The sequence below is a fragment of the Halteromyces radiatus genome (assembly GCF_025201355.1).
Source record: "Halteromyces radiatus strain CBS 162.75 chromosome Unknown BX664scaffold_2, whole genome shotgun sequence".
Lineage (NCBI taxonomy): Eukaryota > Fungi > Mucoromycota > Mucoromycetes > Mucorales > Cunninghamellaceae > Halteromyces > Halteromyces radiatus.
Genome location: NW_026251688.1, coordinates 30,120 through 54,873, shown reverse-complemented (window position 1 = coordinate 54,873; position 24,754 = coordinate 30,120). Strand labels below are relative to the sequence as shown.

The 24,754-nt window shown below is 33.3% G+C and overlaps 9 protein-coding genes across 9 annotated transcripts; 7 read left to right on the top strand and 2 right to left on the bottom strand.

Annotated features, from left to right (window-relative positions):
- The first annotated feature begins 2,884 nt into the window (after positions 1-2,884).
- On the top strand, positions 2,885-7,411 carry BX664DRAFT_382649 (uncharacterized protein). The gene is made up of 6 exons (XM_051549068.1): positions 2,885-3,497; positions 3,560-3,683; positions 3,765-5,288; positions 5,398-5,591; positions 5,654-5,732; positions 5,801-7,411. Exons 1-6 carry the CDS (start codon positions 2,944-2,946, stop codon positions 7,268-7,270), a joined length of 3,945 nt encoding a protein of 1,314 aa, XP_051402392.1. The 5' UTR covers positions 2,885-2,943; the 3' UTR covers positions 7,271-7,411.
- A 496-nt stretch (positions 7,412-7,907) lies between these two features.
- Positions 7,908-9,078, top strand: BX664DRAFT_355565 (cyclin-like protein). The gene is made up of 3 exons (XM_051547826.1): positions 7,908-8,033; positions 8,099-8,329; positions 8,392-9,078. The coding sequence occupies exons 1-3, from the start codon at positions 7,985-7,987 to the stop codon at positions 8,670-8,672; spliced, it is 561 nt and encodes a 186-aa protein (XP_051402391.1). The 5' UTR covers positions 7,908-7,984; the 3' UTR covers positions 8,673-9,078.
- BX664DRAFT_323247 (60S ribosomal protein L15) lies at positions 9,079-10,201 on the top strand. Its single transcript, XM_051543625.1, has 3 exons — positions 9,079-9,137; positions 9,207-9,291; positions 9,572-10,201. Exons 1-3 carry the CDS (start codon positions 9,131-9,133, stop codon positions 10,092-10,094), a joined length of 615 nt encoding a protein of 204 aa, XP_051402390.1. The 5' UTR covers positions 9,079-9,130; the 3' UTR covers positions 10,095-10,201.
- A 446-nt stretch (positions 10,202-10,647) lies between these two features.
- Positions 10,648-12,576, top strand: BX664DRAFT_290870 (eIF3 subunit 6 N terminal domain-containing protein). The gene is made up of 8 exons (XM_051541913.1): positions 10,648-10,776; positions 10,844-10,961; positions 11,035-11,189; positions 11,260-11,364; positions 11,450-11,572; positions 11,638-12,089; positions 12,151-12,253; positions 12,331-12,576. The coding sequence occupies exons 1-8, from the start codon at positions 10,684-10,686 to the stop codon at positions 12,478-12,480; spliced, it is 1,299 nt and encodes a 432-aa protein (XP_051402389.1). The 5' UTR covers positions 10,648-10,683; the 3' UTR covers positions 12,481-12,576.
- Positions 12,577-13,260: 684 nt separating this feature from the next.
- On the top strand, positions 13,261-14,521 carry BX664DRAFT_257619 (S-adenosyl-L-methionine-dependent methyltransferase; the record flags this gene model as incomplete). The annotated part of the gene is made up of 2 exons (XM_051540512.1): positions 13,261-13,718; positions 13,807-14,521. The coding sequence occupies 2 exons, from the start codon at positions 13,261-13,263 to the stop codon at positions 14,519-14,521; spliced, it is 1,173 nt and encodes a 390-aa protein (XP_051402388.1).
- Positions 14,522-14,880: 359 nt separating this feature from the next.
- Positions 14,881-17,047, top strand: BX664DRAFT_323240 (major facilitator superfamily domain-containing protein). The gene is made up of 7 exons (XM_051543624.1): positions 14,881-15,148; positions 15,213-15,228; positions 15,295-15,391; positions 15,443-15,604; positions 15,663-16,000; positions 16,070-16,192; positions 16,245-17,047. Exons 1-7 carry the CDS (start codon positions 14,911-14,913, stop codon positions 16,939-16,941), a joined length of 1,671 nt encoding a protein of 556 aa, XP_051402387.1. The 5' UTR covers positions 14,881-14,910; the 3' UTR covers positions 16,942-17,047.
- A 54-nt stretch (positions 17,048-17,101) lies between these two features.
- On the bottom strand, positions 17,102-18,252 carry BX664DRAFT_323235 (signal recognition particle receptor beta subunit-domain-containing protein). The gene is made up of 5 exons (XM_051543623.1): positions 18,164-18,252; positions 18,003-18,094; positions 17,869-17,943; positions 17,528-17,793; positions 17,102-17,468 (listed from the first exon to the last, which is right to left on the bottom strand). Exons 1-5 carry the CDS (start codon positions 18,231-18,233, stop codon positions 17,282-17,284), a joined length of 690 nt encoding a protein of 229 aa, XP_051402386.1. The 5' UTR covers positions 18,234-18,252; the 3' UTR covers positions 17,102-17,281.
- Positions 18,253-18,362: 110 nt separating this feature from the next.
- Positions 18,363-20,352, bottom strand: BX664DRAFT_290861 (uncharacterized protein; the record flags this gene model as incomplete). The annotated part of the gene is made up of 4 exons (XM_051541912.1): positions 19,970-20,352; positions 19,440-19,861; positions 19,133-19,325; positions 18,363-18,823 (listed from the first exon to the last, which is right to left on the bottom strand). The coding sequence occupies exons 1-4, from the start codon at positions 20,340-20,342 to the stop codon at positions 18,363-18,365; spliced, it is 1,449 nt and encodes a 482-aa protein (XP_051402385.1). The 5' UTR covers positions 20,343-20,352.
- Positions 20,353-21,268: 916 nt separating this feature from the next.
- On the top strand, positions 21,269-22,197 carry BX664DRAFT_274015 (eukaryotic translation initiation factor 5A). The gene is made up of 3 exons (XM_051541234.1): positions 21,269-21,388; positions 21,460-21,664; positions 21,769-22,197. Coding segments are annotated over exons 1-3 (474 nt in total). The 5' UTR covers positions 21,269-21,387; the 3' UTR covers positions 22,037-22,197.
- Positions 22,198-24,754: the final 2,557 nt, after the last annotated feature.

Below are 24,754 nucleotides of genomic sequence, written 5' to 3'. Positions count from 1 at the left end.
AACTTGTTTTTTTTTTTTAATATCAAGTCAAATCCTATTTCAATTCACAAATCAAACGATGATCATTTATTCCAACGATAGTAAAAGGATGAAAAAAAAAACGATCATGATGATACAGAGAAGCACAGTATGGGTAAAAAAAAAAAAAAAAACAAAAATCTCCTTTTTTTTTCCTGGATTTGATAGGTTGATTACTGAATGACGTACCTGTGATTTCTATTTTCAATGATCTCCTTACATACCCAACATTTGGGATTATCATTGTTACTTGGCTTCATCCACTCTTCATTCATTCTTGTCTTTGAACCCTGGATGATTTATGCTCCTTCTTGTTGCCATTGTGGATTTAAGCGCACTTTTTTTTTTGTCTCTTTCTCCTTTTAATATTATTGTTATTAATATGATTACTTTTTGATTTAATGATTCAATCAATTTACTTTGATTGGATGATGATTCTATTTAATTTTTTTTTTATCTCATATAAAGTGAAAGAAAAAAAGAACTTTGAGAATAGATGTTCATTGGATGAGGAGAGAAAGAGTAACAGGGGGAAGGCTCTTGCACGCATTGACCACCTCCCATGCCACATGTTGTTATTGGATAAAGAAGAAGATATTCTTTTGCATAAGAAAGAAAAATCTCTATAAAAATCATATCCAATCATGCAGCAATTAAACAGTCTTCTTTTAATATACAAGTCATTTGCACCCTTGACTTCTAATTATCTAGGGATGATGAAAAAAAAAAAGTTCACCTTTATTTTATGGAGACCAAAGTTTTGATGATGATTTTCTTCCTTTCCAATCTCATAGTGAATGATGATGAAGATGATCATAGATGCATGAATGGATGATATCTATCTATTATGATGAAGCGTGAATAAACGATACAATATGTCACGATGGATAATATGTGAAGATTAATTGCTGATTAATGGATGATCGATGATAGGTGGGATATTAAATGATAATGAAAACATGCAGGATAATACTTCCAAAATGACTTGGCATAAATGAAAAAAAAAAAAGACGAGGAAAAAGGAGGGAGAATCCCTTATATATATATATTTCCGCGGACGGAGCAACAAATACCAAAAAGAGGCAGAATAAATCCTCAACATAGGATGTATATAGACAATTATTTTCAATATATATAGAGAGAGATATCTTGAATATAGAAAGATCATGATAGGCTTTATTTAATTTTAAGATATGTAGGAATGAGAACAAGTCAATCTTTCTTTCATCAAATGCACACACACATGGCCAAAAAGATAAAATAAAGGTTCTGAATACAAAAAAAAAAAAAAAAAAAAAAAAAGGTTATAAAAATCATGATTCAGATTACTTCCATGGAACGTGTATGATAATATTAAATGATGATGATGCTAATGAAGATGATGATGTTTTAATGATGACAATTTAATTGAAGAGTTTTTCCTAAGTGACATGTTGATTATTGACCCTCCTAATAGTTGTTGTCATGATAATGATTTTGATCATGATGATCATGCCCGTGATATTATACCATGATGATATTATAATGATGTAGTAATGATGCTAAAATGACGGTGATGACATAAAAAAGGAAAATGACAATAGATAATAGTGGGGAGCCAAGTCCCTGCTTTATCAGAAAACAAAAAAGAGCGGGTTTATTATGGAGGGCGTGCGTTCATCATCAACAAGGGACGTGTGGGTGGTTAAGAATTGATCAAGGCACTTGCTCTCCCCCCCCCTTTTTTTTTTTTCTCCCTTGCTCCTTTTTTTTTTTTCCTGTTTCAAAAAAGGGTATACGGTACGGATGATGGCAATCTCCTTTGCAGGGCTTGATATCTACTCAAATGAATCTTTCCCTTTTTTTTTTTTTTTTTTTGCCAAAAAATTAGAGTCCATATTAGGAAATGACGGAACCTTCTTCTTACCAAGGAGTTCCGCTAAAAAAATCCAAGAATCAAAAAGGAACAACGGAAACCTTTTTTCAATAAACCTTATCTTACCGGGAAAACAAGTTGTTAAGGCAACCCGCCAGAATCGATCCTCTCCCCCTTTCTTTTTTTTTTCTTTTCTGCTTCTCCTTGCTTCTTTGTTTGGACAGGTCTCTCTTTATGATATAAAACAATAAGTGATATGATCTTTGTATTATCACAACATAATCGCAATAAAATATCTTTATTCATAATACATCATACATACATACAAACTATACAACTACACTATCTAAACTATCAACTGGTATCAGATTTCAATTTATCATGTATCTTCATTTTCCTATCGTCCATTCCCCGAACCATGTGTGGTTTATTCATGACTTCAAAGCATTGTTTCAATAGATCGTAATCCTGCAACAGTTGTAGTAAGATATCGTTAGTTCCATCGTCGTTTTTCAATAGTGATTCCAGTCGTTGAATGGTAATATTCAGAGAAGCTTCAGCTTGAATATATTGTCCAGTCTCCAGATATGCTTGTCCTAGTTGTCTATGAGCATCTGCTTGTAATATAAAAAGAGCTTGTATTTGTTGTTTTGTATTTGGTTCCTCCAAACGTTGGTTATCTATGATTTGAGCCATCTTTGCTAAATAGGGAATACTTCCCTTGATATCTTTTTCTTTTTGTTTTTCTATGACTATTTGACTTAATACCTGAAGTTCAACAAGATTGGCTGGATTGATACTAGTGGATTGAAGGCTATATGGTGTATGCATCATGAATAAAAAAAAAGAAAAAAGAAAGAATTGACGGGGTTGGAATATCGATCCCTTATTTTTTATGTGGATTTTTTTTTTCGATGGAAACTCAAAAAGCGTGTCACAATATATAAAAAAAAAAAAATGGCCAGAAGAAAAAAAAAAAAAAAGTATCCCAGCTATTTGCTTTTTTTTTTTTTTTTTTTGTTTTCCCTTTTCTTTTTTTTTCTTTTTTTATATATATACTTATATCTATCATGTCGTTACCTTTGGTCAGACAAGTAACGACTGGTAAAAAGGCTTTATTATTATCCTTTGGTCATACCACCAATACCAATATACTTGTATCAAGTCATTATAGATCTGTCTCCCCTCTATGGTCAAGAACTAAACTATCTTTAACTCGATCGATCTCTAGTTCACCAGTCATTTCAGCAATAGCACAGCCCTCAACCGATCTCTCTAGTGATGGTAAACATATCATTTTACCAAATCCTTCACAACCTGCCTTCAAAAAAGCAGCTCGTGTACTTCCCTCTGGTATATCCGAACAATTCGCTATTCTCAATGCTTGTATTCAATCTGGATCTATGGATCGTGCTGAAAGAGTTATGAAAGAACTTTATCGAACTCGACCTGAAGAAATGAAGGTGTTTGTTGATACAAGAATGTATAATACTTTTTTGAATGGTTTTGTTGAAGGCGCCAAACCTCAAGCTCATGAATGTCTCGCCTGGTTTGATCGTATGGTTTCTTATGGTATTACTCCTGACGCAAACACATATGCCATTCTTGTCAAAGGTTTCTTAAAGTATGTATATCTTTTATGAATACTTGTTCCATAGACTTACCTTTTTTTTTTTTTTTTGGTAGCATATCAAGTTATCATACCGCTAGAATGTTATTACAAGATATGCGAACAAATACCAATATACAAATGAAAAGTGTTGTTGAATCTGATTTCTTATCTACCAGTGAAGTGGCCAGTTTCAAAAAGGTAATATATAAAAAAAAATAGAATGAAAAACTTTGTCTTGTTGATATATAATATTAATTTTCTTCTTTTTTTGTATAAAAGGTTATCTCTGAAGGTCAAAGCAGTACTCAAAGCGATGTCCAGGAATTATTACAAGAATTGGAAATAGCAGCAAATGATGTTTTAGGCAAAGAGTCATCCACATTGGCACCTGAAACAGCATCATTCCCTAGTAATACGACAACATCAAGTTCTCAAATTATCTATGAAAATATCCCTGAAGCAAAACCAACGGATGCCATCGGTGTCAAATTCTTACAAGAACAATTGTCAGCACTACAAAACTCCAAGGAAGCACTCAAAATGGAACCTTTCGAACTTCAATTAGCATTAGAGAAACAAGGCTATGAAGTAGCTTTACAACGTTTGATGTATATGCGGGAAGCTAGTAAGGAACGGGGTGATACATTAAATGCACTTCATTTGACTCCTCTCAAAAAGATTATGTGGGATTGGCATGAAAAGGTGATTCCTCTGATTCGAGAAGAAATCCAAAAGTGTGAAGATGTCAAGGCACGTGATGTCGAACGACGAGCATATGGTCCTTTTTTGAAATTGTTACCTGCGGAAAAACTCTCTATCATCACCATTCTGGAACTTTTACGATTACATAATTCTTCTGGTGTGGCAGATGGAATGAAAACGGCTCGTGCAGTGATTGATGTGGGCAAGGCAGTAGAAACAGAATACAATGCGACACATGTGAAAAGGATCAGTAACAAGGGACATGTAGCAAATATGGCAGCCAATGGAAAGTCTGTTAACTTGGCAGTGAAGAAAGCATACATGCAACAACAAGAACAATTACAACAACAAGCAGCTATTTCCATGATTGATGGTTCTTCTTCCTCTTTACCTGAGGCTTTGGAAGCGGATGATGGTTTATGGAATCCTGTATGGCCAAGCTCTATTCGTGCCAAAGTTGGTAGTGTGTTGACAAGTTTATTGATTGATTCAGCTCGTATTCCTGTCCCAAGTCATAATCCTGAAACTGGTGAAAAGATCATTGAACAAATTCCAGCCTTCTTCCATACATATCAATATGTCCGTGGCAAGCGTGTGGGAATTATAAAGTTTTCCGATCAACTTACTAAACTTGTTTCCAAGGAACCATTGCGTGATACTCTTCATCCTCGCTTACTACCCATGCTTGTTCATCCTCGACCCTGGTTACGATACAATGATGGTGGTTACTTGTCAGCAAAATCTGTATGCATGCGTATCAAGGATTCACCCGAACAAATGATTTATCTTTACAAGGCCTCAGAAAATTCAAAAATAGACAATGTATTGAAAGGATTGGATGTACTAGGTTCTACCAAATGGCGTGTGAACAAGAATGTATTTGATGTTGTTTTGGAAGCTTGGAATTCAGGTGAAGCCATTGCCGATATACCTCCCTCTATTACTGAACCTTTACCTTTACCTGAAAAGCCAATTGATTATGACACTGATCCAAAAGCCAAATTTAACTGGGTAACTCGTGTCAAGGAAATTCAAAGCATGGAAAAGAATTATCATAGTTTACGATGTGATGTCAATTACAAAGTGGAAACAGCTCGTGCGGTAAAAAAAAAAAAAAAAAAAAAAAAAAGAAAAAGATAATATATATATATATATAAAGGGGATATAGAAGTTGTCATTTTACTTACTTTTTTTTTTTGTAACTTTATAGTTCTTGAATTTACCTATGTATTTCCCTCATAACATGGATTTCCGTGGTCGTGCTTATCCTATTCCTCCTACATTGAATCATTTAGGTAATGATTTATGTCGTGGTCTCCTTTGTTTTGATGAAGCAAAACCTCTTGGTGAACGTGGTTGGCGATGGTTGAGGATTCATATGGCGAATTTGTATGGTTATGACAAGTAAGTACAAATATATATACAAATATAACTTGTTATTAACAAAATGTATTGAATCTTCTTAGGCATTCATTTACGGAACGTGAAAACTTTACCATGGAAAATTTGGATAATATTTTTGACTCGGTTGATAATCCCATGACAGTAAGTTTCAAATGCAAAAAAAAAAAAAAAAAATATGCTTGATCACTGATGTAAATTATCTTGAATAGGGAAAAAAATGGTGGTTACAAGCTGAAAATCCATGGCAATGTCTTTCAGCCTGTTTTGAAGTGGCAGCAGCAGTTAGAAGTGGTAATCCTATAGAATTCAAGTCTCGATTACCTGTACATCAAGATGGTACTTGTAATGGATTACAACATTATGCTGCTTTGGGTGGTGATAAAGCTGGTGCACAAGCAGTGAATTTGGCTCCTGGTGACCGACCTGCGGATGTATATACTGGCGTTGCTGAAATGGTGAACAAACTGGTGGAAAAAGAAGCCAAGGAAGGAAATGAAGATGCTCAAATGCTTGTAGGCAAAATTAGTCGAAAAGTGGTGAAGCAGACGGTGATGACCAATGTATATGGTGTGACATTTATTGGTGCTCGTGCCCAAATTGAAAATCGACTAAAGGAACGTGATGATATACCTCCTGAACGTGTTTATTCATTGGCTGGTTATTTGGCAAAGAAAGTCTTTTCCTCATTGGGTGAAATGTTCAATGGTGCACGTAATATTCAAGACTGGCTTACAGATTCTGCTCGACGTATTGCGAAGAGTGTACCTAAAGAAACATTACAAGAAACTGGTGTGTTGCCATTTGACTCCAAAGAACAGGAAGAACAATTCAAGCAACGATTAGAAAAGGAAAAGGTAAAGGCAAGACGAAGTTCAAGAAAGACAACCAAGACATTTTCAGCACGTAATCCATCAGCAAATCAAATGACATCAGTGATTTGGACAACTCCTCTTGGTTTACCTATTGTACAACCCTATCGACGAACCGGCAAAAAGCAAGTAACAACATTATTACAGACAGTGTTTATTGAGGATCCTGATGCTTCAAGGCCTGTCAATGCGTTGAAACAAAGTACGGCATTCCCACCCAATTTTATTCACTCTTTGGATGCTACTCACATGCTCATGTCTGCTGTAGCATGTTTCGAAAAAGGATTGACTTTTGCATCTGTACACGACAGTTACTGGACTCATGCCTGCGATGTGGATGCTATGAATGTGGTGATCCGGGACCAATTTATTGAACTACATACCCAGCCCATCATGGAGAATTTGATCAATGAATTCAAGGAACGTTATAAAGATTATCGGGTACCCAATGTGCAAGAATTAGATAAGGATGGTAATCCGGTGACAACCTCAAAAACAAAAATCAAACGATCTGCAGCAACCATATCATCATCATCATCATCATTAGATTCCCCTGTCACAATGGAACCATCTTCTCCGATTTCAGCCGAAAATGAAGCACTCTTTGGATTAGCGGAAGAACCTTTAGAAGATGGAAAGGAAGAAGAAGACGATGATGATGAATTGAATGAAGATCAAGAAATAGAGAAAAAGAAAGCATCTGGACGAAAATATCGATATACTTGGGATAATTTGACGTTTGCACCATTACCAGCAAAGGGTGAATTTGATATCAATGAAGTGAAGGATTCTGATTACTTTTTCCATTAGTTAGGTTTTTTTTTACTGTCCCCCCCATTTTTTTTTTGTTTTATCATCATCATTATTATTTTATTTATTTCATTATCATCATCATTATCATCATCATCATGTACATGTATACACACACACACTCTACTTTATAGACCCTCCTTTTTTATTTTTCTTTTGTTTTATTATTATTATTATTACCTTATTTTGTTTATATTAGACTCGAAATAAACTTTCAAGAATGACAACATTAAAAAAAAATAGAGTTGTCATTTTATCCTCCAATTTTTTCATTACATTAAGCAAACGTTGAAAATTGCTGATACATGGTTGGTGCCTTGAATGATGAAGAGGCAATCGGGGTTTTGAATGCCGCAAGGACCTTATGACAATTCATTCATCATTTGTATGCAAAGGAGAATGTTAGAAAAATCACTTGATCTGAACTTGATTTGAACCTGGCTTTCAATGAATGAAACTGATTAGAATACTTATCATATGAAACTAGGCAAATGAAAGTATTGTATTATATTCAAAAAAAAAAAAAAAAAAAAAATGGTTTTACACTAAAAAGTAGGAAATTGAATTTCCATATTTTTTTTTTTTTATTAAAAAAGGATTGTCCCTTTTTCTTTTTTCTTCTTTTTTCCTTTTCTTTTTTTTTCTTTTTCTTTTTCTTTTTGGGATTCTTCTTCCCCATCCCCGCCCCTTCTCCTCATTTAATATATTCAACTCATGTTACTCGCTCCTACTTGTATAAAAACTATTCCACCAGGATTCATTGGTATATATAAAATAAGATAAAATTTTAGGAAATTAAAAAAAATACTTATCATTTTCTTTTTTTAGACTTTACTTCTTCCTGTTTTGACGCTATTCTATATCCAAATCTTCCAAAACACTTACCAGTCCAGACAGTATTACAACATGGGATTCCGTCAACAGTACAACAACGTATTACTCATTTACCCGATCTACTACCTTTTATTCAACTGATAACAGAAAAATGTAATGTTCAACCTGTTCACCTGATCATGGCACTTATGTATGTTCAACGTTTTCGGAATAGTCTACCTTCAGGTAAAAATGAAATGAAAATAAAACGCTGAAAAGAGAGAGTTTTAATGATTTTTTATATTTAGGATACAAAGCAGAACCTGAAGCAGCACATCGTATCTTTGTAGCAAGTTTATTGGTCGCTAGTAAATATAGTGAAGATCACTGTTTATCCACCAAACAAGTGGTCCGAGCCACCGGTGATGTATGGTCTATCAAGGAAATCACTCGAATGGAATTAGCTTTATTACGATTTTTACAATGGAATCTTTTTATTCATCCTGAAGAAATGGTGGAATTTTTAGAAAAGCTTGGATTTGATAGTCAATGGATTTTTGATGATGCTCCTTCTTCTCCTATTGTTTGATATTCTCTCTCTTTGTATTCTATACTTTTTTATATTGGCTCCATTGATTGGTTGCCTTAATACTTTTAATTCTTTTTTTTTTTACTTTCTAGTTGATTATCCTTTGTACATGTTTACCCCTCCTTCCTATTTATCCTCCTCTTTGTATATTGTCCTCTACTATTAATAAACTTTTTATTCTTGATACTCTTCAAAAATTGTTATTTTATCTGTTTACAGTGCTATAGACAATAAAATAAAAATGGTTGGGAAGTTCAGGTTGTTCATCAAGCGATCTGCCTATTGGATCGATTTCTAGGAGCGGTGGGTCAAAAAAAAAATTAGGTCACAGTGAAAAAAAAAAAATTCATTTTTTTTAAAAAAAAAACAAACGGGGACCTGATTTCATTCCTTTTTCTTTTCTTTTACTTTCTCTTCCTTTTCTATTTTTTTATATATACATATATACTCCTTGAACCATGGGTGGTAAGTAACTATTTGATAGAAGAATAAAATGGAATTGATTACTAATTCTATCCATTTACTTTTTTATAGCTTACAAATATCTTGAAGAACTTCAAAGAAAGAAACAATCAGATGTGTTACGCTTCTTACTTCGTGTAAGATGTTGGGAATATAGGTACTAGAATCTTTATTGATTCATTTAGGCTTGAATACCTATTTTACGGGGCATAATTAAGAATCAGTGGTGATCTCACTATTCTCTTTTTTTTTGTGCATTTCGTATTATGGTTGAAATTCATCCGATGAACAAAGTACTCTCTTTTTTTTGAACGCTTGTGACTGATCCCTTCACTATCACATCTTGAAAAAAAAAATAATAATTCATGTTTCCCATTGTGGTTTCCATGTTTTTGTTTTTTTTTTTCTTTATGATTTTTTTTTCTTTCTTTTTATAGACAACTCAATGTGATTCATCGTGCTTCACGTCCTTCTCGTCCTGACAAGGCTCGTCGTTTGGGTTACAAAGCTAAGCAAGGATTCGTCATTTATCGTATCCGTGTTCGTCGTGGTGGTCGCAAGAGACCTGTTCATAAAGGTGCTACTTATGGCAAACCTGTCAATGAAGGTGTCAATCAACTCAAGTATCAACGTTCTCTCCAATCTACTGCTGAAGAACGTGTTGGTCGCAAATGTGCTAACCTTCGTGTTCTCAACTCTTATTGGATCAATCAAGATGCTACTTACAAGTACTTTGAAGTTATTTTAGTGGACCCCTCCCATAAAGCTATTCGTCGTGATCCTCGTATCAACTGGATTGTCAATGCTGTACACAAACGTCGTGAAGCTCGTGGTTTGACTGCCATTGGAAAGAAATCTCGTGGAAAAGGAAAAGGTCATCTCTTTACCAAGACTCGAGGATCAGGTCGTCATGCCAGTTGGAAACGTCGCAACACCTTATCACTCCGTCGTTATCGTTAGATTTTACTTTTCTTTTTTCACCCTCTTCCTTTTATTATTATCCTCTTTTATATATATCATATTATGTTCATGTAATAAAAAAAAATCAAATTTGAATATATTCTTTTTTTTTATTTTTATTTTTTATAAAGTTTATCATATGTTTCTAATGTATTTAATAAAATTTGGATTCTATATTCTGCTTTGTCATTAAGGATACGCAAATCATTGATTTCTTTTTCAAGGTCTTTTACATATTGACTATTATTGTTGTTGTTGTTGCTGGATGATTCATTCTTTTGAAGTGATTTTAATTCTTGAATTTGACTAGTCAAAGCTTGAAGAGTGATATCCAAAGGAGTAGTTTCAAGGAAAGTTTCATCTGACATGATGGCCAATAAAGAAAAAGGATGAATGAAAAACAAACAACATCTTTCATTACAAGTGGCTTGGGTCTTATTTCACGGCTAGAAAAAAGGGGGCAATGACTTTTTGTCCAAGTTGCGGTGTTTCGATTTTTTTTTCTTTTCTTTTCTTGTTGTTTTTGTTCTCTTACTTTTTTTTTTTTCTTTTTCCCTTCCTTCCTTCTCTTTATATACGACTCCACATCATGGCTGCTCAACATGATTTGACTATGCGTATGATTCCTTTCTTGGATCGTCATCTCATGTTTCCTCTTATTAAATTTGCTGATTTGAATGAAGTAAGCCCTTTTTTTTGTTTATTGTTGTCTCAATGACTGATAAACACGCTCATCTTTTATTATTTAGGTACATCCTACCGAAGACTTGGAAAAGGCTTTATTCGAAATCTTTAGCAGCTCCAACATGGTTGATTTCATTTCTGAACGATATAAGAAGATCAACAAGACTGAAGAAGTTCCTAAGGGTAAAATCATCAACATTTTGAATTCTTTTTTTTTTTTTAGATCTCGACATTATTGACATGTATTTCTATATAGAATTCACTGAAAAAAGAGAAAAGGTATTGGCCAAACTTGAAGAAATGCAAGCCAAGGTACAAAAGGTCATGTCTATTTTGGAAAAGCCTGAAGTAGTTGCTGCTCTTCGTCAAGACAAGGCTCAAAATTTGGAATACTTGAAGCAAAACTACAATGTAAAGAAACATCATATAATTGAAAATATCATACAACTAATCTCTCTCTTTTTTTTTTAATATGCATTAGATTACTGAAGATATGATCAACATCCTATATGAATTTGGTCAATTCCAATATAGCTGCGGTGACTATGGTGGTGCTGCTGATATGCTTTATCACTTCCGTATTTTGGTAAGAAATTAACGAATTCCATTAATCAAAAATAATAAAAAAAAAAACTAACATATACATATTATTTTATTTTTTTATTTTGTAGTCAACAGATAGTGAAAGATGTCTTTCTGCTTCTTGGGGTAAGATGGCTGCTGAAATTTTGACTGGTAACTGGGATCCTGCTTTGGAAGAAATTCATAAAGTTCGAGAAATCATTGATCAAAAGGTAATGTTTTATTTTATTTTTTTTTATCTCACAAACTAATTCTTTTGCTTTTTTTTAAAAAATAGAACTTTACGTCACCTCTTCATCAACTTCAACAACGTACTTGGCTTATTCACTGGTCATTGTTCGTTTTCTTTAATCATACCAAGGGACGTGACGGTATTGTGGATATGTTCTTTGCACCTCAATACATTAACACCATTCAAACCACTTGCCCATGGATTCTTCGTTACTTGGCTACTGCTGTTGTCATCAATCGTCGTCGCAAGAGTCAAATGAAGGAATTAGTCAAGATCATTGAACAAGAATCTTATGAATACCGTGATCCTGTGACCGAATTCATTGAAGCTCTCTTTATCAACTTTGACTTTGAAGGTGCTCAAAAGAAATTGAAGGAATGTGAATATGTTTTAAGCCATGACTTTTTCCTTGCTGCTACTGAAGAAGATTTTATGGAAAATGCAAGACAATTCATCTCAGAAACTTATTGTCGAATTCATCAAAAGATCAATATCAAGTAAGTCAATTTGGAAAATCACAGAAGGATGATGAAATTAATTTTATATTATTATTATTAGGGATATGTGTCAAACCCTTAATTTGGATCAAGAAGAAGGTGAAAAATGGATTGTTAATTTGATTCGTGATACTCGTGTGGATGCCAAGATTGATTTTGAAGAAGTAAGTATTTAAAAAAAAAAAAAAAAGAAGAGAAGAAAAAGAATTAACATGGTTATTATTATTTTTTTTTAATGTAGAATACCGTTGTGATGAACACTCCCGTGACATCAGTATATCAACAAGTGATTGAACGAACTAAGGGATTGTCCTTCCGATCTCAAGTTCTTGCAAGTACTATTAAGAGACGTGAACAAGCAGCCAATCAACCTGAAGGCATTAATCAATAGATTCATTTCATTCCTCTTTTTATTATTATTCGATCAATCCACCCAACACTCATACACATTTGAATTTTTTTCTTTCTTCTTTTTTTTTTTTTTTTTTAATAATGTTATTTACATTCAAAAAAAAAAAAGAAACATATTTATTTTAGTTGTAGATAGTTTATCACATTTTTATGAAATAAAAACACACTCCGTTGATAAAGGTTATTTCTTATTTTCACATGATAGATTGATCAATTTTTTTTAAAATGAAATGATCATTTTGGGGATTGACATAGAAGCTTCACATGTTTGTCTATTTTATATGATAACAATTATTGAATAAAACAAATGCACGGACCTAAGTTTTCATGTGATAAGTTCGAATTGACATTCGTTTTTTTATTTGCTTATTCTTCTTCTTCAGGTTGAAGCCTGTTTTTTTTTTTTTTTTCTCTATTCAACTTAGGCGTAACCTGATTTATTCCCAAGAAGGATATGTAATCTTTGACTCTCCGCCCTCAACCTTTTTTTTTTTTTTTTTTCATCACCCCTTAAGTCCTTTTTTTTTTTCTTTTTTGTTCTTTCCTCTTTCCCTTTCCCCTAGTACCCCCAACCTTCCCTTTTTTTTTTTTGAAGTGAACGATCTTTTTTTTTTCTTCTTCTTCTTTCTTTCTTTCATACTCTCTCTTATATATACCTGTATACTTTTTATTCTTTTCTTCTATTTATCTTATTATTTAGTCATCTTTTATTTATTCCATGAAACCTGACACGTCCAAAAAGGAAAGGCGAAAGTCGTGGATGGTACCTCATTCAAACCTCCTTTCATCCCTTTTTCGACAACAATTCAGCAATGATAACAGCAAACGAAGATCCCATTCATTAGACCAAGGCAATCAACGAATACAGTCTTATTTCCCAACAAAAGAAGAATTGGATAAACCCATTCCTGAAACTTACCCTTCTCAACCACCATCTCAACGAAAAAAATCAACTAATTTGGTAGGATCCCTTTTTTCTAAAGCCAAGAAACATCCTCGATTGAAACGAGCAGCCACTTTGATTGAAACCACAGCAAATCATTATAAAAAGTCAACCAAAGATATCGATAAAACAAAAGAGGATCTTCTTGAAAAGGATGACAACAAGAATGATGATGATGATGATGATGCATTGATGCCGTCAGTATTAGGGATACGAGAAGATGATGTGGATAGAATGCAACAAAAAAATGATTTGATCCGACTGGCTTTTGCGGGGTAAAAAAAAAAAAAAAAAAAAAAAAAAAAAAAAAAAAGGCTATCCTTAGAAAAAGGAATGATCTCACCTTTTTTTTTTTTTAAATAGTGAATTTACACGACCAATAGATGAACAAACGATTGAAAATGTATTGGATATTGGATGTGGACCATTGTCATGGGCTATTGATTTTGCTAAAGAACACCCAAATGCAAATGTGATTGGTATGGATTGTTTGAACATGATACCACCCGAGACGGCTATGGACCTTCCCAAAAACTGTCAATTAGTGATCCACAACTGCCTCAAGCGATTCCCTTATGCCGATGATTCCATTGACCTGTGTCATGTGCGATTTATGAATGCCTCATTGAATATGGACCAATATTGCAAGATGGTAGCTCACTGCTGGCGGGTGTTAAAACCGGGAGGATATATGGAATTGATGGAAATGGATATGATGGTGTATAGTCCAGGTCCAGTGACCGAGCTGCTGAACAATCAAGTCATTGAAACCATACGTACTCTGGGACTGAAACCAAGAATGGCAAGATACCTACGAGATGTCCTTCCTCAAGATGCTAAACTCACTGACAATTTGATCACTGAATTTTATCGCTCCTTACCTATTGGCGTCTGGGGTGGTCGATTGGGTGTTTTATTCAGGGATGATTTGATTTATGCTCTGACTCATGCGCGACATATGGATTCTTTGGTGGAACAAGCTTTATTTGAAAATCAACTGCTGGCAGCGGAAAAAGAGTTGGAACAATGTAAAAGTTATTCTAATTTTCATTTTCTTCGTGTGCAAAAACCTTTTTAATTTATTTATGTAGTTTATCATACCTTTATATATCATTATTCTTCTTCTTATTAATATGCATCGGATCAATAAAAAAGTAAAAAACTTCTTTATGAATCGGGGGAATGAGGGGTATCCATAAAAAAAAAGTTACGCCAGTGAAAGGGTAATAATAAATCAGGGGGAGGAATTGGATTGATTGGTTCAGTTCTATCCACTCTCTTCAAATCGCCTGACATTCACTCTTGTCTACAAGGTCAGATGATCTGAAAGTCCCTTGTTCATCATTTATGTGATTTAAGTTTAAAAGGGCGTCCTTTTTTTTTTTTTTTTTTTTTTTGTTCTTTTTCTTTCTATTTTTTTCTTTAACTTTTTTTTTTTTTTTTTTTTTGATATCCTACATACGAAATATGAGTGATCCCAAAGTACCATTATTAAATAATAATAATAATATGAGTAAACCTCCTGTTAGTCGTCCTAAGAATAGAAGAAGAAGATCATCCTTTGAAGCTTCCACTTATAATAGTACAACTGCTCTTGGATATGTCAAACAACAAAACCTTGGTGGACAAGAGATTCAAGATCCTGGTTTATCATTATTACAATTACTCGCATTAACACTATGCATGGCGGGTGTTCAATTCACATGTAACCTATACTCTTTTCTTTCTTTTCTATTGTTACTTATTCCTTCTCCTTTTTTGTTTTATAGGGACCGTTGAACTTTCGCAAGTCACTAATATATTATATTTTATTTTAGAATACTTATACTTTTCTTTTCTATCATTCATTAGATATGGTACTCCTTATCTTTTATCTTTGAATCTTTCAAAAGAACTCACTGCATTGGTTTGGCTTGCTGGTCCATTATCTGGTTTGATTGTACAACCTGTAAGTTTATTATTTTTATAGTGAATTATCTTCTAATTATTTGGGTCGTAGGTTATTGGTGCTTTTAGTGACAAATGTACTTCTAACTTTGGGAAACGAAGACCTTTTATTGTAGGTGCAGGCTTCTTGACTTGTCTTGCTATGATTGGTGTTGCTTATGCTAAAGAACTAGGGGCTGGGCTTGCTCATTTGTTTTCAAACGAGACTTCAATGGTAAAAAAAAAAAATAGAGAGAATAAAATGATGGTATTTACTTTTTTTTTTCTAATAGGAACATACATATGCTATCGTGGTAGCAGTGGGATCATTTTATTTTTTGGATTTTACATTGAATGCTGTTCAAGCCATTTGTCGTGCATTGATATTGGATATTCCACCTTTATGGCAACAAGATCGTGCTAATGCTTGGAGCGCTCGTATGTCCAATTCGGCTATGGTGATTGGATATTTCGTTGGTTATATTGATTTGGTGAAATATTTTCCTTGGATGGGTGATTCTCAAATCAAAGTATTTTGTATTGTTGCCATGTTGGTATTTTGTTTGACTTTGGGTATCACTTGTTTTTGTGTCAAAGAAAAACCATTGGATCAAATAGATCAAGAAGACCAGTTAAGTATTCATTCAAAAAAAAAAAAAAAGGTAGTATGACTTACTTTTTTTTTTTTTTTTTTACGTAGACCTTGGTATCATACTTTTATTTATATTTGGCGAGCTTTTCGATTCTTACCTAGACCTATTCAAACATTATGCAACACTCAATTCTTTGCTTGGATGGGATGGTTTCCTTTTCTCTTCTATAGGTAAAATGATATATAAGTAAATAAGCCATACTCATTATTATTTATTTTGTAGTACGCAATGGGTATCTGATATTTATTTTGCAACACATCCTATCAAAGATGGTACAGAACGTGATTGGGCTGAAGGTACCCGGGCAGGATCATTTGCTCTTCTTTGTTACTCGGTTGTATCTGTGGTTGCTGGTGTAGTGATTCCAGCCCTATCGATGAAATTCGAAAAACGTCAAGGTTGGCTTTCTCTCAACAACATTTACACGGGGTCTCATTTGGTGTCAGCTGCCGCATTACTTTCTGCTTGGGTCATCAAATCTGTGCTAGGTGCTACCATCATGTTGTCGGTCATGGGGATTTCATGGGCCATTGTACTTTGGATTCCATTTTCCTTGGTAGGTGAATATGTCAGTTATGAAGATGAACGACGTTCTACCGTTATTGCTTCCAATCAAGATTATGGTTCCATCATCACCTCAGCCTCATCATCATCTCAAATCGAAGCTGGTCAACAACAACAACAACAAGATGAATTCGATGCCGGTATGATCCTTGGTGTTCATAACATGTATATTGTCTTTCCTCAATTTGCCGTCGCCATCATCTCTGCTTTTATCTTTGCCATCAACGATGCCGTCAGTAATGGAAACGAACAGGATCAAACCTCCAGTGTGGCTTCCGTACTTGTATTTGGTGGATTCATGGCTTTGATCGCTGCTGTCTTTAGTAGATACATTGTACGTGTCAAGCAAGATTAGAGAAATAGTATACCCAATTTTATTTTTTTATCTATTATATTCCTCTATTACTTATTATATACAATTTAAATAAATAAATAAAAAGAATTTCTTGTTTTCTACTTTATTTACATTCAAACTGTATATATAAATTAGCCCCTTCTTTTTTTCTCTATTCTATCTTATCGCCATAGATCATCTAATCTATTCTGCAAATTTCATCTAATCGTTTCATTCATTATCTACCATTGATTTCATCATCATTTTCTCAAACCTTATCTATCATCCCCATTGAGTTTATTTGATCTATGATACAATGTTTTTGCTATTTTATTTTATTAAACTACCCAAAAAAAAAAAACTAATTCTGAAGGATCCAATCAGTCACACGGTCCACATCCTTTTGTAACACTGTACATTGTTCAAAATCCACCGGATTATCCAAATGTTCAAACTTGAAAGGTTCACCTTCATATCCCAAAAACGCTTCTTGTTCATCTCCTTGTTGTTGTTCCACTGCAGCGGTACGTGTAGATCGAAGTCGATTACTATCAAAAAAAAATGATGAATATGATATGGACTCTACTTTTTTTTTTTTTGGTTTTACATTTCAGCTTCCAATAAAGGTTTGATTTTCAATAAAGGATAGGCAGTGATCATATCATACTTATTACAAAGAATCAAAATAGGTGTTGCTTGAGCTTGAACGGTAGGTTGAGCAAGCACTTGATATAGATATTCGGCTGTAGGTCGTATTTGTCTTACAATGGTCGTACTATCCACCATAAACACAATCCTTTTCGTGACAGGGACAAAATCTGTATATCGATGTCGAACACGTTCATGACCAGGGATATCCACCAAATTGATTTTCTTCTTCATAAAAAAAAAAAAAGATCAGTTATTTTATTTGTTGGCAACATATCTATCCTTTTTTTTTTTTTTTACCTTGTTGTCAAGTACAAGCGTTCCTTCATTTTCAGTCATTGTAGTAATGGTAGATGTGACTCGACCAAATGTTAACTACATCAAAAAAAAAAAATAAGAGTCATGTCACTTTATCTTTTTGAAAGGAGACTTACCAGGAAAAATAATGCACTTTTGCCAACATCACTAATGCCGAGAATTAAGACAGTGTTCTTGTTTTGTTGTTTCTTCACCAAGGAAAGAGCAGCTAAAGTATATAAAAAAGAAAAGGTGAATTCATGTTCTATTGAGAGTTGTCTTTTTTTTTTTTCTTTACCAAAGATAAGTATAGCTATAAAGAATAGCACCAAACCAGTTAGTACTATTGGTTGATCGAATGTGAACATGATGGATCCAAAAAAAAAAAAAAAAAAAAAAAAAAAAAAAAAAGAGATGAACAAAAAGACAAAAAGAAAAAAAAAAAGAAAAAAAAGGGCTTGTCGGAGTGAAGACTACATGAAGAGATTTTGTTTTATTCATCCTAAAACCAATTGATGTTCCTTTCTAAACAAAACTTCTAAACTAACGGCTTCCTTATAATGACAACCATGGATACCAAACGAATATTTTGCAGTTTCCTTGGCCAAAGCAATCCAACGACGTACACCTCGTGCATAGACCTTTTCCCGAATACGATCTTGAACAATAAAATTCCAACCAGATTTCGCCAACATGATCAGATGATGCGCCATCATCGGATGATAAGGAGGGTATAAGAAACAATATTGAATCAGGATATAAAGACCACACTTGACTGCAAATGGCCAATGTTGATTGCTCATGGATTCATAAAATAATCGCTGCACACCTGTCAATGTTGAAATCCGAAACACAGGAATGGATGCCATGCCTCTTGTTGATGTAGAGGGTATAATGGACGTATGATGAGAATCTACAGGAAAAGATAGACATGTTTCCATAGCTTTGGTCAAAATGGCTTGGTAATTCGATTGTACAGGTGGCTGTGCTGCTGATGGAGTAGGATCATCAAATTCGGCATCAAAATAACGATCATTGATGATAAATGATGGTGGTGATGATGATGATGATGATGATGATGATGGTGGTGGTGTTGTTGGTAATGATGATGATGATGATGATGATGATGATATATGCAAGAATGGAGAGGATGATGAAGACAAAGAAGAAGGTGATGGTGGAGAAGTGGCTGAAGGGAATAGAGATGAATTGGATAAAGACGTTGAGGATGATGTGAATGTAGTGGTATACTGAAGAGCAGGATTACTGACTGACCAAATATAAGGAGTGAATAGTTGAAGCATATGATGAGTAAAAGTACCCAAAGTGAGAGGTTGTGATGGATCAGGATGAATGTTTTTTAATCTATCATATTGTCGGCTGAGTGTAAGCAAATCCCAATGATCGATGTGTTGTCGTAAGGTATCCAACTGATCCGTGTTTTTCCGTCGTCGTCGTCTCTTTCGCTGATTGTTTGTTGTAGATAACGATGTGCGTGATGATGATAATAGTTCATGATTGTCGTCATTCATAGTGTATATGTCTTCATGTTCGTCTTCTTCATCTTCACCCACCATTCTATCTAATAATCGTAACCAACCTTGATCATTGCATCGTACACAATCACAAGTAAAGAAATACCGATCTCGTAAATTTCGTTGTCGATAACCCCTTGATCGCCCGATATCAATATATGCCAAAGTAATTTCCTCGCCAGAACGGATGGGTTCAATCGCCTTGATGATAAGTAAAGAGCCATCAAAGACAGCAGCTGCATTGGGTCGACATGAATGATTGAAGAACGAGGCCACCGGATAGATCCCTTCACCCACGACAAATAAATGTTCATCTTCCACCGACATGGCGTTGCACTGGAACTGGCTTTGAAGTCGTATCAAATCATCATGACTAATGCCATAATGGGTTGCTGGTTGTCGAAGATAAGGACGTTGTAATACTTTATCAGCAAGTTCCGATAATTGTTGAATGATATGTGCTGGTTGATCATTTAGATGGTCTTCCAATATTGAAAAGGCTTCCATTGTAGTATGAATCGTTTCTATATCATTTTTGTTACTATTGTTGTTGTTGTTGAAGGTTTCACCATATTGCTGTTTGTAATGTATAAGTCGACATACCATTCTTTCCAATAATTCTTCGTCTGCTGTTCGATGGTCAACTTTATCCCCACATACATAACGATGATAGTGAATCCAAGCCAACTTGAAACAATCCATTCCACAAAAGTAAGCAGCTTTACATCGAGAACATCGTTGTAAGGTCGTATAATGTGATTGACGAAGACAGTGATGACAATAGTCGTCGCTGACAGAGACAATAGCTAGAGGTTGTGAAGTGATAAGGATACTGCCTCTTTCACGGTGATCAGTTGATATTATCGATTTTCCTTTTTGTTTTGTAACTATAAGATTGAGTTTATGAGCATCAAGATATTGGTATAATGGTGAGATTGTCATAAAAAAAAAGAAAAAAGAAAAAAAAGGTGAGAAAGAAAAAGAAAAAAGAAAAAAAAAAAAGGTTCCTTAAAAAAAAATGAAAAATGAAAAAGTATATAAATCAAATGTCAGAACAAAAAATCTCAGCAATGTGGGGTTTTTTTATCACGGTTGGTAATGGAAGAATTCCGTGAGAAATCTAAAAGATTACTGTAACCTGTTCTCCGCGATACTTTCTTTTTTTTTTTTTTTTATTAATATTTTTACCATGTGAAAAGATATTCATGTTATCATTTTTACTCTTTTTTAATATATGTGAATGTCATTACATAATTTGCTTCCCAAGAGTTATGTTACAATTCAATGTCAATGATTGAAATCACATGATATAAATACGTCAAACTTGGATCATTGTTCTTTATGCTGCAAAACCTTTTAAGTAGGGGATTGAAAAATATCAAAAAAAAAAAATAGAATATAAAATAATATCATCATTCTTCCTTTCTTATTTTTTTTTTTTTGGTTACTCTACATATTAATAATAAGATATCATTCTACAACAATCATCATCATCATCATAAGAAATTTCAAATGAGAATAGGGTCACTAGGATAGATAAAACAGGAAAGATCAATTTGGTGGCTTACTTCAATTAGCCACAGAATTTTTCTTTTGATACCGACATATGTCTCAATTTACTCCTTATAAAAGAGAAAAAAAAATATATAGAATATCAACTTTATTTTTCTTCAGAAATCTAAAATATTTATATGATGATCATTATAGAACTAAAAAAAAAAATAAGGTCCTGTTTTTATGATAGTAAATAAGGCATAAAACACGTTCATTCTTTTTTTTTTTTTTTTTTTTTTTTTTTACTCAAGCCACCAGTAAGATGATTGACCTGAGTTACCCATCCACCAATCAACGTTCATATTATAAGAACACCGATCAGTAAAAAAAAATTTTTAGAGCTCCTCACCGAAATAATATCTTTATAAAATTTTTTTTTCTTTTCTTTTCTTCCTCTCTTTCTCTTTCCTTTATAAGCCCTTTATTTTGAAAAAGTAAGTTTGAATCATTAGATTATAGAATAGAAATATTCATTATCTTTTTTTATTATTATTATTATTATTAGTGTCTGAAGAACACGAAGTCACCTTTGAACAAACCGATGCCGGTGCTTCCAAGACTTTCCCCATGCAATGTTCCGCTTTGAGAAAGAACGGACACGTTGTTATCAAGGGTCGTCCCTGTAAGATCGTTGAAATGTCTACCTCCAAGACTGGTAAGCACGGTCACGCTAAGGTCCATTTGGTTGGTATTGATATCTTCACCAACAAGTAAGTAAAACGTTATAATAATGGGGGGTTATCAAAGTGTTTTTATATTATATATATATATATATATATATATTGTGACTCACATGATTTTATTCCGTTTATAGGAAGTACGAAGATCTTTCTCCTTCTACCCACAACATGGATGTTCCTAACGTTGTCCGTAACGAATATGTATTGATCAACATTGAAGACGGTTTCCTTTCTTTGATGCTTCAAGATGGTTCCACCAAGGACGATGTCAAGGTCCCCGACGGTGAACTTGGTGAAAAGTTGGAAGCCGAATTCGAAGACGGCAAGGAATTGTTGGTGTCTGTCGTTTCTTCCATGGGCGAAGAACATGCTTTGACTTACAAGGAAGCTCCTCAATCTTAGAGTTAGAATATTTACTTACTGTTCCCATTGGCTTGGTGATGGTTGTCCTATTTGTATCCTCTCTCTCTCTCTCACACACATTCTCATTCTCACTTATTTCTTCACTCAATTTTTTATGAAATAAAGATCAAATCATTTGTATGTTTTTGTTTTCTTTTTAATTCATGGTTCCCAGTTTTTGTGCATTTTTATTTGTGTTTAAAAAGAAAAAAAAATGGAATTTGGACGAGGTAATCTTACGTGGTGATTATCTATGATAATAACAATGACTTGATGATTGTGATGATGGTTGAATGGTAATATAGCAAATGTATTAACTGATAATATAACTGAGTAGTATTGATTCTTACAGTGATGTTTGGTATGATGGTAATGAAGGTATGGATGGAGGATAGAAAAGAATCCATTTTACACTCTATGATATTGTTTTATTCTAACGATGATGATGGTAATGATGATGATGATGATGATGATGATGATGATGAAAGAAGTGATTATTTAATTGCTTCTTTTGTTTGACACTGAAAAAAATCATTTGTCAATCATCTGGAATGATGTCCTTCCACACAAATCATTTTCATCATCAGAAAAAAAAAAAGGACTCGTGAATAAAGGAAATAATATCATTCCAATCATAAGTAAGGAACTTGTAAATTAACCGCGGTCTTATGCGATCTACATTGACTTATTGGCCAATCAGATTACTACAAGAAAAACCTTAAAAAGGAAATAACTTGATTCAGTTGTAATACATAAATCAACTTTTTCAAGGTAATATTTTATTGATGAATGTAACTTTCTATCCTAATAATAAACTATATGGTAAATCATTCAACTAACGATAAATGATATAGATAAAGGCTGATATTTCTTGAGTCCTTCACTTTCCCAATATTCACATTGATGTCTTTTTTCATAACCCATACTGTAATGATGTCGCTTGTTACGGTATATGACAATCTAGAAAGAGAATAAGGTCAGTTATTCCATTTTTATTATATGATGTGTATTCTATTTTGTCTTCCTTGTGCCAATCAATCATCATCAGATAATCTACCATCCTAGCAACACATAATCTATTCAGTCCCCAATCATTTTCAGTAGTATCAAAAACTTGTTTCTTATCATCCTCTTTCTGCCGTATATACAAGATAAAGTATTGCGATCGTCGATGATGATGAAGTATATTTCATGTTGATAGTGGTGGAATCATTACTTTGAAAAATCTATCCACAAACTACTCAGAGAAAGAAAAACGATGTCACGACATATATCCTTACTGTTACTACTTTGGTTACCTTTTTCTTTTTTGTATCTTGATATTAATTTTGATTTCCACTTGCACAAAGTATCTATGAATTAGAGAATAAAATGGATATAAAGGTTAGTTCTTAAATAAAAGAAATAAAGAGAAAACTAGTTGGAAAATGACGCGATTTTTTTTTTTTTTTTTGCTGACACTGTGCTTCTGTAGTTCTTGACCAAACTTACCACATATTATATAAAACCATGATTGTTTCTTGTTGAGTAGATTAAAAAGTGTGAAGTAGAGGGAAAGAAAAGAGAAGAAAAAAAAATGCAAAAAATCCTGAGATATTCACGAGTTGCAGGCGCAACGTCAAGTTCTGGCCAATAAAAACGATTCGTTTTCCAAAGAGTATAGAAAGTATAAAATTGAAGGTTAAGGTTATACAGTGTTTTCAAGGTTTTTTGTCGGGTCACAAGAAAATGCTTTTCATGATGTTATAAAATAAAATATCGTACTTTCTCAAAATGAATGTCGCATTACCACTTTTTCAGATATCGCTTCAGAGATTTCGGTAGAGTACATTAAAGACACAGAACATATTGATGATAACTTGTTTATTAATAATAAAAGACACAAAAGAAAAGTAACATGGGCATTTCATATTTTTAGCAGATTTGGGTGTTGTCCATAATTTTTTAAGTATCGATTGATTGACGATTGACGATTGATGATTGTTTGTTGGATGATGGATGATGGATGATGGATGATGGATGATGGATGATGGATGATGGATGATGGATGATAAATCAATATAATAATGATGATTCATCACATCAATGGAAATTAAAAAATGGCAATAATAAATATGCTGTGCACAATCATACTATCATTTAAAATAGAACACTAAAAAAAAGTCTAGTCATCAAACTAAAACACGGCAAAAACAAGTCAGTACCATGTATCACTTAGTATATGGATACTGTAATAATAGAACTTAATGCAGAACATCTATGTAATTAACTTTATTATAAAGAGAGAAATGTTGCTAATACTAAAAAAAATGATGAAGTAGATACTAAAAATAATAAAGTAGATACTAAAAAAGACAAATGATAAATTAGATACAATATAAAGAAAGAAATGTTGCTAACACTAAAAAAAAAAAAAATGATGAAGTAGATAGTAAAAATAATAAAGTAGATACTAAAAAAGACAAATGATAAATTAGATACAATAGAAAGAGAGAAACGTTGCTAATACTAAAAAAAAAAAAAAATGATGAAGTAGATACTAAAAAAGACAAATGATAAATTAGATACAATATAAAGAAAGAAATGTTGTTAATACTAAAAAAAAATGATGATGAATTAGATACGATATAAAGATAGAAATGTTGCTAATATTTAAAAAAAGATGATAAAACTCGCTTACATCTTGTCTCATCATTTTATCTACTAAAATTAGCTCAT

Coding starts and splice junctions, on each gene's coding strand:
- BX664DRAFT_290870 (XM_051541913.1), top strand. CDS start 10,684: ATGGCTGCTCAACATGATTTGACTATGCGTATGATTCCTTTCTTGGAT. Junction 11,190..11,259: donor ACTTGAAGCAAAACTACAAT/GTAAAGAAACAT, acceptor AATATGCATTAG/ATTACTGAAGATATGATCAA. Junction 12,090..12,150: donor CATCAAAAGATCAATATCAA/GTAAGTCAATTT, acceptor TATTATTATTAG/GGATATGTGTCAAACCCTTA.
- BX664DRAFT_323240 (XM_051543624.1), top strand. CDS start 14,911: ATGAGTGATCCCAAAGTACCATTATTAAATAATAATAATAATATGAGT. Junction 15,392..15,442: donor CTGGTTTGATTGTACAACCT/GTAAGTTTATTA, acceptor TTTGGGTCGTAG/GTTATTGGTGCTTTTAGTGA. Junction 16,193..16,244: donor TTTCCTTTTCTCTTCTATAG/GTAAAATGATAT, acceptor TTTATTTTGTAG/TACGCAATGGGTATCTGATA.
- BX664DRAFT_323247 (XM_051543625.1), top strand. Junction 9,292..9,571: donor GTAAGATGTTGGGAATATAG/GTACTAGAATCT, acceptor TTCTTTTTATAG/ACAACTCAATGTGATTCATC.
- BX664DRAFT_323235 (XM_051543623.1), bottom strand. CDS start 18,233: ATGTTCACATTCGATCAACCAATAGTACTAACTGGTTTGGTGCTATTC. Junction 18,095..18,163: donor TATAGCTATACTTATCTTTG/GTAAAGAAAAAA, acceptor TATATACTTTAG/CTGCTCTTTCCTTGGTGAAG. Junction 17,944..18,002: donor AAAGTGCATTATTTTTCCTG/GTAAGTCTCCTT, acceptor TTTTTGATGTAG/TTAACATTTGGTCGAGTCAC.
- BX664DRAFT_274015 (XM_051541234.1), top strand. Junction 21,665..21,768: donor ATTGATATCTTCACCAACAA/GTAAGTAAAACG, acceptor TTCCGTTTATAG/GAAGTACGAAGATCTTTCTC.
- BX664DRAFT_355565 (XM_051547826.1), top strand. CDS start 7,985: ATGTTACTCGCTCCTACTTGTATAAAAACTATTCCACCAGGATTCATT. Junction 8,034..8,098: donor TATTCCACCAGGATTCATTG/GTATATATAAAA, acceptor TTCTTTTTTTAG/ACTTTACTTCTTCCTGTTTT. Junction 8,330..8,391: donor TCGGAATAGTCTACCTTCAG/GTAAAAATGAAA, acceptor TTTTATATTTAG/GATACAAAGCAGAACCTGAA.
- BX664DRAFT_382649 (XM_051549068.1), top strand. CDS start 2,944: ATGTCGTTACCTTTGGTCAGACAAGTAACGACTGGTAAAAAGGCTTTA. Junction 3,498..3,559: donor CTTGTCAAAGGTTTCTTAAA/GTATGTATATCT, acceptor TTTTTTTGGTAG/CATATCAAGTTATCATACCG. Junction 5,289..5,397: donor AAGTGGAAACAGCTCGTGCG/GTAAAAAAAAAA, acceptor GTAACTTTATAG/TTCTTGAATTTACCTATGTA.